Raw genomic sequence first — 13,973 nt, 5'->3', positions numbered from 1 at the left:
CTATACCGAAAGTTTCCCATACCCCTCCCCCCACCTCTGTTCCCCTACCCACCCACTCCCACTACTTGGCCCAGGCCTTGCCTTGTGCTAGGTCATATATAGTTCCTGTAATTCCTTAAGTGTTTTTTGTGTTTCCTCTTTAAGGACTTCTACTTGTGTAGCAGTGTTTTCCTGTTGTTGTTTAATTCTTTATACCTGTTTAGCAGTGTTCTCCTGTGATTTCTTAAGGGCTTTGTCCTGTTTAACTGTGTTCTCCTGTGTTTCTTTAAGTGAGTTATTAATGCCCTTCTTAAGATTTTCTACGAGCTTCATGAGATATGTCTTTCTATCCGAGTCATGCATTTCGGGTATGTTGGGGTATCCAGGACTGGCTGAAGTTGGAGTGCTGGGTTCTGATGATGGTGTCTGGTCTTGGTTTCTGTTAGTAAGATTCTTAAGTCTGCCTTTCTCCATTTGGTAATCTCTGGAGTTAGTTGTTATAATTGTCTCTGGTTGGAGCTTGTTCCTCCTGTGATTCTGTTAGCCTCTGTCATCAGTCCTGGGAGTCCAGCTCTCTCCTGAGTCTCCTTGGTCAGAGTACAATCCACAGGCAAGCTCTCCTGTTGCAGGAAAGGTTCACAGAGTACTGGCATTCAGACCTACCTCCTGGCTGAAGATGTAGTCCCGAAATGGGGCCTGTCCCAGTGTTGCCTCTGCACTTTGCACACTCACCTGCAAAGAATAGTTTCTGAGGGACCTTGGACACAATATGGCTCTCTCACCTGTGACAGACCCTACTGGCTGACTGCCTCTCCTCTGGAAACTAAGATGCCCGGGTATCTGGAGCCCAAAACTGGGTCTGTCCCAGAAGCTGTGTTGCTTCTGCAGTCTGCACTCTCAACTGTGCAGACAGGAGCCTGTGTAACCCGGAGCAAAGATGGCTCCCTCACCAGCTCAGATAGTGAGAGCCCTCCTGGGCAGCCACCTCTCCTCTGGCGGGGAAGGTGCCCTGAAAACGTGGTCTGTCCCAGAAGCTGTGTAGCTTCTGCAGTCCACACTCTCACCTGCACAGTCTGGAGCCTGGGTGACCAGGAGCATAGAAGTCTCCCTCGCCAGCTCCAGCAGTAAGAGCCCTCTAGGGCAGACACCTCACCTGTGGAGGGGTAGGTGCCCTGAAAACGGGGTCTGTCCTAGAAGCTGTTCTGCTTCTGCTGCCCACACTCTCTCCAGCGTGAACTGGAGAATGTGTGACCTGTTGCAAAGATGGCTCCCTCACCAGCTACTTCTTAACTATTTTTATTTTCTAAGTCTACTATCAGCATTAATATCCTATTTTAATTCTTTGACTAAATTTATAATTTCTGTTTTGCATTATTTGTCTTTCTTAAATCTATATTATTTTCATAGTGATAAAACATCTTGCTTTTATCTTTTGTCTGTCCTTTTGTGGTTTAACTAGGAAACATGGGCATGTGGAGGCAGAAGCTTGGAAGTGTCTCATGGTATGGACATTTTTACCTTTGTTTTGTGGTGATCGGGATCTCCATAATCCTCATGAAGGTATCAGGTTTTTGACCAGCCACATGAGCTTAGTGTTCAGACTCACTGTTGATAAGCAATTGGAATATCAGAAGAAGTTTTAGTTCTAATTCTGTTGTGCAAGTTTCAGTTGCTTAGTATAATGATGAACTTATGATTTTTTGCATATTCTTATTGTGGATATTCAAAAGTTTGTAAAGGTATACACAGATATGTTTTTCAGAACACCAGGAAATGGATCATGGAATTGGAAGATATGGAATTTGTCTGAATATATTGTATTATAGGCCATATGCAATGAAGAGTGAGTACTGTCTTTATAAAACCAGATAGACAGCTTCTTAGGAACAATGCCTGAACTCCACCTCTGAATTTTCCATGCATATATGTACAGTCATTTACTTATATGTACACATGCAATTTAACATACAAGCATGTACATGAATACCCCCCAAAATAAAATAAAAAGTAAACAATGTTTTTACATTTGTGTCATGACTTATTTCAGATAAACTATAAGTAATATTTTTCTAAACTTTCCCTTTTAACATTTAAATATCAACACTTTCTTACAGACTCTTGAAGAACTTGTCAAATTTATATAAAGTGCAATGTAACCAAGCCAGAAAATACAGTATGAAACACAGAATGTTTAATAAGCAACACTATTTTGGAACATAATAGAAGGCATATATTTATAATAATGAAAAATAGGAAGAAAAATTACCAAGGAATAGTACTAACAAATATTTTCTGGAGACATAGCAATGAACCACAAGAAGAAGATATGAGGTAAGATATTGTTGAAAATAGTATTGCAAAAGTCATGGAAGAGAAATAATTTCATAGAATCATAAAGTGAAGAACAATTACTCACTGTCAAAATTAAATCATATTCAACTCATACTATGTAGTAGCCCTATATTATGAGCTAATGAAACTTTTGTAAATAATATTTATCAGAAGAATTATCTTCATTCAATAATTTTCTTCAGAGCAATTTTCACATCCTTATTCCTCAGGCTGTAGATTATAGGGTTTACCATGGGAACAATGATGGTGTAAAATATAGAAGCCACTTTTCCTTCATCCATAGAATGGGTAGACGATGGTTTCAGATACGGAAGTGCAGCAGAGATATAAAAGACAGCAACAGCTGAGATGTGGGAACTGCAGGTGCTGAAGGCTTTAGATCTTCCCTCAGTGGATTTATTGCGTAGGATGCTTATGATGATGAAAGCATAAGAACTGAGGATAGTCAGGTTTGGGAAAATGATATCAATTACACTAGAAATTAGAATTACGAGCTCATTCACAAAAATATTAGAGCATGAGAGATTAAGGATAGAAATAAGGTCACAGAAATAATGGTTGATCAAATCAGATTTGCAGAAATCAATCCTAAATGTACACCCTACATGAACTGATGCACAANCTAGGCCTATAATGTAANCTCCTAAAACAAGAGAAAGGCACTTANATTGAGACATGATGATACTGTAAAGCAAGGGGCTACAGATGGCAACATAGCGATCATATGCCATTGCAGCCAGCATGTAACATTCTGAAATAGCAAAAAGAAGAAAGAAGTAAAGTTGAATCATGCACTCAGGGTAGGAGATTTCATTCTTCTCCATCACAAAGTTTACCAGCATTTTGGGGATAATAACAGTAGATTGGCAGAGGTCAATGAAGGACAGACTGCTGAGGAAGAAGTACATGGGTGTGTGCAGGTTTGAGCTGAGCAGGATGAGGATGATCATGCCCAGGTTCCACAGCACTGTGAGTAGGTAGATTCCAAGGAAGAGGAGGAAGAGGGGCAGCTGCAGCTCTGGTTGGTCTGTTAAGCCAGAGAGGAAGAATTTGGTCACTGTAGAGTGATTGCCTTTTTCCATGCTCTCAGTCAGATTCTGAAAGGAAAAAATGGACTTTTGAGAAATACATTTGTTCTTCTTTTGGAAGCAAGTACCACCTATAACTTTTTATGATGACTTCTTACTGGACCATCTTCACTATGTAGTTTTATATTTTCTATATTTGATTTTCAATGTTAATTGTACTTTTTAGAAAATATTTTTTTCTATTTAATATTGAAAACTTTTGTACTGTTAATTTTTAGCTTCAATATGTCAAACCTTTGTAGCAAGTATTTCTAAATACTATCTCTAAACCACACCATTTATTAAGAAGTATGTATGAGAAAGTAAAGTAGCTGATTTGAATGATGACTTTAAAATCTTTTTCAAAACACAATTTTGCCTATCTCAAAAATAGGGGAGGCATAACAATCGAGGGACAATTACTGCCAAAATTTTTGGAATAAGTATCTTAATGTTTCAAAATTTCTTTTTTTCTTTTCAACTTCTATGAATCAGTGTGTGAAAAGCATATTCCCAGGAAAAAAAAGCAAGAATTAAAAATATGTTTCCTTGTTCAGTTACATAACAAATATATATATTAACTATTTTACAAAGTAAATGTTAATATGAATTAGGATTGATTTACCTTTATTTGTAGGTGATATTTTAGCATACATAAGTGACCCAAAAATGCTTCCACATGACTTCTAGAGCTGATAAACATTGCCAGCAATGTGAGAAAATATAAGATTAATTTATATAAACCAGTAGCCCACTTACATATGAATAAATCATTCTCAATAGCCACATAATATAAACTATCTCACATTAATATTAACAAACAGTGAAAGATTTATATTAGGGGAAGGGTAGGGAATAATTGATGTATGGATTTTTATAGCTGGGTCTGGCAGAATAGAATGGATGGGAAGGAGGGGGCAGAATCCAATTATAAAGTGAATAAAAATAATAAAAATATTAGGTAACTGATTTAAAAGAATGTTGAAGGTTATTTCCTGGCTTCCACGGATATTTACACACACGCACACACACACACACACACACACACACACACACACATTTGCACTCATGCACACACACATACACTTATACATGAACACTCTCTCTTCACAAAGAAAGTAAAAGGCAGCTCTTTAAGAAATTATTAAATGAAAAACGTCTGAAGCTATATCAATCAGCTTATTATGTGCTTTGCAAAGGAAACAATTGGATTTGGGGTTGTAATTCAAAGTCAGTAAAAGTGTGGCAACTTTACTAAAAAGCAAACTAGCCAACTAACAAATAACCCCATCATATGTGTTATCAATAAATTGACATTGGTTTGCACATCTTACTTAAGAGTGATTAAAGACATCCTGGAAAATTAAATTCAAAGCAAGCTTCCACGCTAAAATCCACACATTCAAAAACAAGGATGACTAAATCAATCTCAGAAGCAGAACTAAAATAGATATCAGAAGTGGACAGAGGAAAGGAACTCAGAATAAGAGATGTGGAGAGGAGCATACTGGGTTGGGGCTCAAATGAAGGAAGAACAGGAAGGAGAAAATGGAAATAGGTAGGGATGTAGGGCATATATGTGTGAGCAATCAAAAGTACTTGCTAGCAACTTGGGATGGAGGGAAGCCCCAGAGGTTCTTTGGGGGTACAAATCATGCTGAGACTCCTAGAATTGGGTAAAATGGATCAGGAAGTGGCTGCTATCTGTAGCCAGGAAGCACTCCCATTGAGAAGCCAAGTAAATCAATCTACCCACAAAACCTTCAACCTAAAATGTGTCCTGCCTCCAAGATATGCAGGAACAAAGGTAGAGCAGAGACTGAGGGAATGGCCAACCAATAATAGAACCCATTCCTGATGTTGTTAATAATACTCTGATATACCTGCAGAGAAGAACCTAGCATAATAGTCCTCTGCGAGGTTCTATCCAATGCAGAATCCTACTGCCAAATGTTGGATGAGCTCTAGAAGTCTTAGTGGGATAACTGGGCAAAGGATGGTGGTAGCTAAATAGGACAAGGACCACACAGGAAGACCAAGAGTATCAAGTAACTTTTACCCTTTAGTATTCCCAGAGACTGAACCATTTACCACATAGTGCACATGGGCTGGAGCTAGACCCCCTGTACATATGTAGCAGTTTAATCTTCATGTGTGTCCTCCAATACTGGAGTACTGGCTGACACCGAAATCTGTTCCTTGCCTGCCTGCTTGCTTTTGGGTACTGCTCCCCTTACTGGGTTTCCTGTCTGGCCTCAGTTGACAATGTGCATTTTTGCTGTGAATTGATGTGAAGGGTGGTGTTTGGGTAGGGATTCAATGGGTTGGGTGTCTGGGGAATGGTACCTGTAATAGGTATCACCTAAAAGGTAGGGACAAATATCAAAACATCCAAATAGAGCATCTAGAAAATAGATTCTCATAAGTATGGCTAATTTATGTTTAGCAAATTATACAAAGAAAATAGCCCAAGAATGTTCTTTTCAATGTTAGTTTTGGAATAACTGAGCAATTATATAGACAATAAAGATTAAAAATTCACTAACTTTAGATTCATTCCAACAAATAATACAAAAATATTCTTATACATATGTTGTGGTTAAAATGCTAATTTTGAATATAAAATCCCTCTAGATATTAACAGAAACATTTTTTAGTGACCTTAGTTTCACTTCTATACCAATTGCAATTTGTGATTTATTTTCAAATAAAACAAACTAAATTACCTGAAATTGAAATTTTCTATGTTGAGATAATGAAAGACAGTAAAAGAATACAAAGCAGTTAAGGCCAGCAGGGAACTGAAGACAGGAACAAACAAACAAAAAATGCAATGGGAGTTTCCTTGTGTTTCCTGACAGCTTATTAGTTCATTAGGTGACAACTGAAGGAAATCAAATTTAGGTCATCATCCAGTAGAATTTTAACAGCTTTAATATACTCACAATAATTAATGATAATACATTTTATTACAGGACACATACTGCCATAAGGAATCTTTGGATCCTAGACACTTGTAAATTAAATTAGTTCTGTAAACCTAATTCTAAACTTGATTATAATGAAATGTTAACAAAGAGAAAGTTCTGTGATACTTTATCAAAGTATAAAAAATTTGTTCACCTTGAAAAAAAATTTTCAAATTATATATGCATCAAGAAATAGTATATGTTATTTTTTAATGCAATAAAAATTACTCAGGAAATTTCTCTAACTTGAGAAAAACAAGAATCTGATTTGAACACATTTTCATCAAAACTCTTAAGTAAATGGCAATTGGTTATAAATAAAATTTCAGTAATATCAATCAAAAATGCAATTTAAATCACAATTGGACATCTTTTACACTTATAACATTTAGGTTAAAATAAAAGATGAGAAAACCTAATGTCACACAACATAGATTACTGCTTTTACCTGCTTATGAGAGAGAAATTAAAGATTATTCTTATGTAAAATAATGATCCTAAGAAAATATATCTGTGCTATTCTTAATTAAAACGATTTTTTAGAAAAATTAAGCTTTTTAAGATAACTGAGTATTTAGAACCTTACTACTTTTAGCTGTTATGTATTCAGTGAATATATAGTGAAGTATCATTCGAAGAAAAAACATATATAGAAAGACTTCCCTTCCAGAACCCCCGGTGCATTTCTTCTCAAGACTGAGAATCAGCCTCATTATCTAAGCTTGCTAAGTTAGCTCTCTACGGCTGAGCTATATCCCAGAAACTGGGTTGTCTGAAACAATGTCTCACCAGTTCATCCTGACCTTGAACTTACTGTGATGCTCTCACTGATGATGGCCAACTCAATGCCAGCAAGAACACTGCAACTGGAGCTACTTGCTCTTTTATGCAACATCAGAATTTCTACTGTGTTGTAAAGGAAACTCAAGTCTTCTTCTTTTGTACTTAGAAGAGTTCAGGGTTTCTCCTCCTCAGGCTCTGAGATGTGAAATTTGTATTATGATGATCATGGCATGTGCATGCTGTAAAGACTTGAATACCTTCATTGCCCCCTCTATAATTTCTTTCAAATGCCCTTGGAGATTTTCATGATTTAGTCATTAGTTGCCCTGGGGGCCCATTTAGACTTAAGCTTATTACATTGCTCATCAAAATTAAAATAATAGAAACTTGGAAATAGAAATGAGGATATCCTTTTACAATGTGCCAGCCTGTCTGATAGACTAACCTCAGACTGGAAGCTTCTTGAAAATGCCAACTGCCTATCTCACATGTTAAAGCCTTTGCATGTACCAACTCTCAAACACATTCACATCAATTCTACACATCTCCGGGATGCTCTACCTATGTAAAATACACGTTAATGTTTACAAAAATTTAATGAGTAGGACAGAAATATTAGGTCAATTTATTTGTCCTTCAAGGAACATACATTAAAAAGGATATTTACACAAAGGAAAATCATAAATCCTTAACATGAATATAAACTATTCCATGTAGACATGATCTTTTTTAATGATCAGTATTGATTGAGCATTTGTATGGTGCTGAAGTATTTTCTTAGTACAATGCTTATTTTCTCAAGCAATTAAAAACACCTCACTTAGTAGAATAAGAACATTAAGCATTGATGCTTAATAACTCAACCACACAATTTGAAGCTATGTTTGATTCCTGAACCAGGGCCTTTCATTCTGCTTTCCTGGTAACTGTTATAGTTGACTGGTGTTCTGATACCTGAGACACTTATGGAAGTGTCCATGTGTAAGCAATAAAGCATCCACATGCTTAAATATTACACTGAATTGCAGCATATCAAGGAAAAAATAATATATTAAACTAAGAAGGAATGATATTAAATGATGTAAGTTTTTGAGCCTTTTCAGAATGTATGCATTTATATACATAAGGAGGGAGTGTTTTATTTGGAATGGAATGAAACTATCCTCTGTTCACAAATCTTGACTTATATTGCCGGATTTCATTACATTGTCCATGAATTTAAATATATAAAAATCACAGTGCATTGTTCTAAATATGCAATGACTCATCACAATTAAATTAATATTTATTTTTATTCATGGAAATATTATAGCAAAAACAGTATAGTAACATTGTAATTCATATATATTCTGAAGAAAATAATGCATATCCTATGGCAGAGTCCAGAACACAGCTGGACCAGAGTCATTTAGGCTGGTTTAAATCATAACTATGCTTTGTATATAGTCTGTAGTTACAAGAACAAACAATATTCAACTTACATTGGAAAACATGACTATACATGAAATTTGATGTTTCACATGCATTAACACTTTCACTTTCTTTCTTTACTTATTGAAATTTTTTTTTATTGACTGTAGGATTTTCTCCCTCTACTCCTCTCAGTCCCCCTCCATATCATTCCCCCTTCTTGATTCCTGTCCACTCCTCTTTCATTTCTTTTCAGAAAAAGGCAGGCCTCCCCCTGGTATCACACAATCATGGCATATGAGGTTGTAGCAAGACTAGACACCTTCTCTCCTATCTAGTCTGAAGGAGGTAACCCAGTAGGAGGACAGGGTTCCAAATTCAAGCAACAAGTGCCCTGCTTACACTGTTAGGATTCACACAAGAACCTATCTAGCCAACTGTAAAATACAGGCAGAGGGTACAGGTTAGTTATATGCATGCTCCCTGATTGATGGTTGAGACTCTGTGAACACTTATGAACCAAGGTTAGTCTCTGTAGGTTTTCTTGTGGAGTACTTTACTGCTTTTGGTTTCTATATTCCTTCTTCTTCATGTGCACAAAACTCTGGGCTTTGCCTAATGTTTGATTCTCTGAATTGCTTTCCATCAGTTGCTGAGTGAAGTCTCTATGGTAACAATTGAGTTAGCCACCAATCCATGAGTATAGAAGATTATCATTAAGAGACATTTCACTGATTTTTGTTACAGTAGTGTTTATTCTGCCTAGGTCTCCAGCCTCTGGACTTGTAACTTCAGGCAGTGTCAGTGTTGAGCCCAGATTCGTGACATAAATCTCAAGATGGATCAGTTGCTGTTTGCCCACTTGTCCAATTTATGTGTCATCTATACGCCAGGAAATCTATTAAGCAGCACAAGTTTAAGTCGAAGTTTCTGTGGCTGAGTTGGTGTTCCAAAACTTCAACTTGAAACCTTGTTTGGTTAGAGAAGATATGGGCTTCATATACATATATCCTGTGTTCTAGCCTATAGATGACTGTGGGCATCCACTTCTGTATTTGCCAGGCACTGGCATAGCCTTACAAGAGAAAGCTATATCAGGGTCCTTTCAGCAAAATCTTACTGGTGTATACAATAGTGTCTGTGTTTGGTGACTGATTATGGGATGGACCCCAGGTGTGGAAGCCTCTGGATGGTCCAACCTTTCATCTTAGCTCCAAACTTTGTCTTTGCAACTTCTTCCATGGATATTTTATTTCCCATTTTGGGCAGGAAAGAAGTATCCAACTTGTAATAAGCACACATGCTCCACTGTGTTCATAGCAGCCTTATTTATAATGAGAAGCTTGAAAGAGCTTGTATGTCCCTCAACAGAGGAATAGATCCAGAAACTGTGGAACATTTACACAATGGAATACTACTTAGCTATTAAAAACTATGACTTCGTGAAATTCACAGGCCAATGGATGGAATTTGAAAATATCAGCCTGAGTGAGGTAACCCAATCACAAAAGAACACACATGGTGTGCACTCACTGATACTTATATATTAATCCAAAAGCTCAGTGTACCCAATATACAATTCACAGATCACATGATGCTCAAGATGAGACAAGAACAAAGTGTGGGTGCTTTTGCCCTTCCTATAGTGGAAACAAGGTACACATGGGAGCAAATATGGAGACAAAGTATTTGCTGAAGGAAATGCCATGCAGATACTAAGTTTATTCTTAAAGTTTTGTATACCCACAAACTAACATTGGTAGAAATCTTTATATTTGATGCAAAATTGAAGTTATGATTTATTACATTTGTACAGAATTCATATATTGAAACTGGTTTAAGGTTTTCATTAGTACAAATCTTTGTACATTAATACAAAATTTAAAATTAATATTGTTAGTCATATATAGGCTTTGTGCCTTCGCAACACATTTAAGAATAAAAGGCTTTGAGATAATCCTTCTATAACTGCTATTACAAACTGTTTTGTGTGATTAAATAATGCAAGTTACAGTGCAGATAATAACCTCATAGTTATATTAAATTCAGACATAAATATAATGAATATTCAATATTATTAAACTACAAATAGCTAAAAGTAGTCAAGGCTTAGCAGTTCAGATATACTTCATATAGGAAATCTTCAAAAGCACCAGGAATCCACAGCATATGACATTTACAATCATTTCATTAGAATTTTGACTAAGATATGTATGTTAATGACAATACCCCCTATACTGTTCAAAGAAGATATTTTATACATCATAACCTCCATATAGAGTTGTTTTTGTTATACCATGGTAGATACTTGACAAGAATTTCCTTAATTCATCTACAGACAAAAAAATAATAACACAATCCAAGGACACACAATGTGGGAAAGTCAAATGCTTAGCTCTGTCAAGACAGGCCAAGCTAGATACTCATAGTTCCTTCTTCACTTAAAGTATGTCAGACAGCTCTGGGCCAGAAGGCTGAAGACAGATGGTCCCACAATTTGAGGAATGGGGGATTGACCAGGGAGTCAACTATCTCTGCAAATTCGATAAGTTTGGAACTTATATTTTTGTGCTTCCTATAAATCCAGACAATATTTATTTTGTTCTTGGATTTCTGATGGGATTGAAGACTAGTTATAGTTACATAAACAAATTTAAGTTGTTTAGCACTAAGGAAGATGATTTAGATTTAAAAGGTTGGTTTTCAGATGTTAAGGCAATTTGAAATCAAAATATAATTCAGATATAGGATGTAGGCTCTTTAAATTAGGATAGATGTTCGAATAATATACTTAAAATGACAAAAAGTGATGGTCTGGACATCATTAGTGTGTATGAAACATTTTAGGCTATATAACTATTGTAAATATGTTAAGTAAAATATCTGACACAAAAGGCCTTTCTAATGGACAAAAAGGGGTGAAATGTTGTGGGTTGCCCTGATGCTTTTTTTATTTTGGTGGTAGTTCTGCTTCCTCAAGAAGCAGTGATGAACTGTTGATCACATATTCATGTGATCTCATGTGAAACTTCTCCCCATTTGATCTTGTCAATAAAAGTTTGAGCCTATTATTGGCAGGGAAAGGAAAAGGTGGGACAAGAAAGTTTCGAGAGCAGAGAGGAGAACATGAAGGGAAGGACAGAGGACAAAGAGAAAGGAGAAACAATAATGGAGCAGAACCACATGGCCAGGAGAAACTGCACATAGTTAAAGGTCTTACAGGTAGGGAATAGCTTAGTATGTATAGTTCTATACCTTCCCAATTGAGGCAGATAACTTATAGTTATAATAACTGGATTGTGTGTGTGTTTTTTTTTTTAATCTGGGCTTTTGGGGGTTAAAATTTCATGTAACACAGGTGTCTTACAAACTCTTGCGAAATTCGTGAAATTTATGTATAATGTATTTTAACCCAAACCAAAAATACTGAATGAAACACAAAATGATAAATAAACAATATTTTTTTACATATTGGATACCATATACCTGTATTAGTGGAAAGTAAATATCAAGAAAATTACCAAGGCCTGGTATACCAGATAATTTCTTGATACTTGGCAGTGACCACCAAGAAGAAGATATGAAGTGAGATATTGTAAAAAATAATATTGTTAGCCATCAAAGATCAATATTGTTATAGAATCTCAAGAAATGAAGAAAATAACATGGATAAACTAAATCAAAACATAACCAATTATACTATGTAGTAGCCACAAATTAAGAGTTAATGAAATATTTTGTACATTGTATTTATCAGAAAAATGATCTTTTTTCTATGATTTTCTTCAGAGCAATATTGACATCCTTGTTCCTCAGACTATAGATTAGGGGGTTGAGCATAGGCACAAAGATAGTGTAGAATATGGAAGATATTTTTCCTTCATCGATGGAGCCTGATGATGATGGTTTCAGATACACAAATGCAGCAGAACCGAAAAACACAGCAACAGCTGAGATGTGAGAGCTACAGGTACTAAAGGCTTTGGATCTTCCCTCAGTGGACTTAATGCGCAGGATGCTGATAATGATGAATATATAAGAAATGAGGATGGTAACAGTTGGGAAAATGGTATTAATTAGACTAAAAATGAGAATTACGAGCTCATTCACAAAAATATTAGAGCATGAGAGCTTAAGGATAGAAATAAGATCACAGAAATAATGGTTAATCACATGAAATCTGCAGAAATCAACTCTAAATATGCACCCTACATGAGCTGATGCACAAACTATAGCTATAATGTAAACTCCTAAAACAAGAGAAAGGCACTTATGTTGAGACATGATGCTACTGTAAAGCAAGGGTCTACAGATGGCGACATAGCGATCATATGCCATTGCAGCCAGCATAAAACACTCTGAAACAGCAAAAATGACAAAGAAGCAAAGTTGAGTTATGCATTCAGGGTAGGAGATTTCATTCTTCTCCATCACAAAATTTACCAGCATTTTGGGGGTAATGACGGTAGATTGGCAGAGGTCAATGAAGGACAGACTGTTGAGGAAGAAGTACATGGGTTTGTGCAGGTGTGAGCTGAGCAGGATGAGGATGATCATGCCCAGGTTCCCCAGCACTGTGAGCAAGTAGATTCCAAGGAAGAGGAGGAACAGTGGCAGCTGCAATTCTGGTTGGTCTGTTAAGCCAGAAAGGAAGAATTTGGTCACTGTAGAGTGATTGTATTTTTCCATGGTCTCAGTCAGATTCTGAAAGGAAAAGATATGGATTTAGAAGAACACACTTGCTTTTCTTTTGGAAGCAGGTACCACCTAAAATTCTTTATGACTACATCTTACTGTATCATCTTTACTATTTAAAAGTTGTCTCACTTTAATATTTTCTATAATTGAGTTTCAAAGTTAATGATATTTTTTAGAAAATATTAAATTTGTCTTTTTAGTGTTAAAAACTCTTGTAGTGTCAATTTTCTATTTCAACATGTCAAACCTCATGTCTTAGTCAGGGTTTCTATTCCTGCACAAACATCATGAAGAAGAAGAAAGTTGGGGAGGAAAGGATTTATTAGGCTTACATTTCCATACTGCTCTTGATCACTAAAGGATGCAGGACTGGAACTCAATCAGGTCAGAAAGCAGGAGCTGATACAGAAGCCATGGAGGGATGTTCTTTACTGGCTTGCCTCCCCTGGCTTGGTCAGCCTGCTCTCTTATAGAACCCAAGACTACCAGCCCAGAGATAGCACCACCCACAATGGGACCTCCCCCCCTACTTGATCACTAATTGAGAAAATGCCTTACAGCTGGATCTCCTGGGGTCATTTCCCCAACTGAAGCTCCTTTCTCTGTGATAACTCCAGCTGTGTCAAATTGACAAAAGTAGCCAGTACAATTGACCCCTTGTCAACTTTACACAAAAACACAACCATTAGTTCTTTTTTTTTTTTTTTTTCATTTG

General features: G+C 36.3%; 2 protein-coding genes across 2 annotated transcripts; both read right to left on the bottom strand.

The window, feature by feature from the left end:
• Window positions 1-2,492: 2,492 nt before the first annotated feature.
• Window positions 2,493-3,413, bottom strand: LOC110331005 (olfactory receptor 146-like). Its single transcript, XM_021211318.1, has one exon. The coding sequence runs from the start codon at window positions 3,411-3,413 to the stop codon at window positions 2,493-2,495; it is 921 nt and encodes a 306-aa protein (XP_021066977.1).
• Window positions 3,414-12,313: 8,900 nt separating this feature from the next.
• LOC110330770 (olfactory receptor 146-like) lies at window positions 12,314-13,249 on the bottom strand. Its single transcript, XM_021211079.1, has one exon. It carries the CDS (start codon window positions 13,247-13,249, stop codon window positions 12,314-12,316), a length of 936 nt encoding a protein of 311 aa, XP_021066738.1.
• Window positions 13,250-13,973: the final 724 nt, after the last annotated feature.

This window comes from Mus pahari, chromosome 13 (assembly GCF_900095145.1).
Source record: "Mus pahari chromosome 13, PAHARI_EIJ_v1.1, whole genome shotgun sequence".
NCBI lineage: Eukaryota > Metazoa > Chordata > Mammalia > Rodentia > Muridae > Mus > Mus pahari.
This window is presented reverse-complemented; position numbering and strand designations above follow the sequence as displayed.

What these genes read in the sequence shown, in the direction of transcription:
- LOC110330770 (XM_021211079.1), bottom strand. Translation starts at nt 13,249, where the DNA reads ATGGAAAAATACAATCACTCTACAGTGACCAAATTCTTCCTTTCTGGC.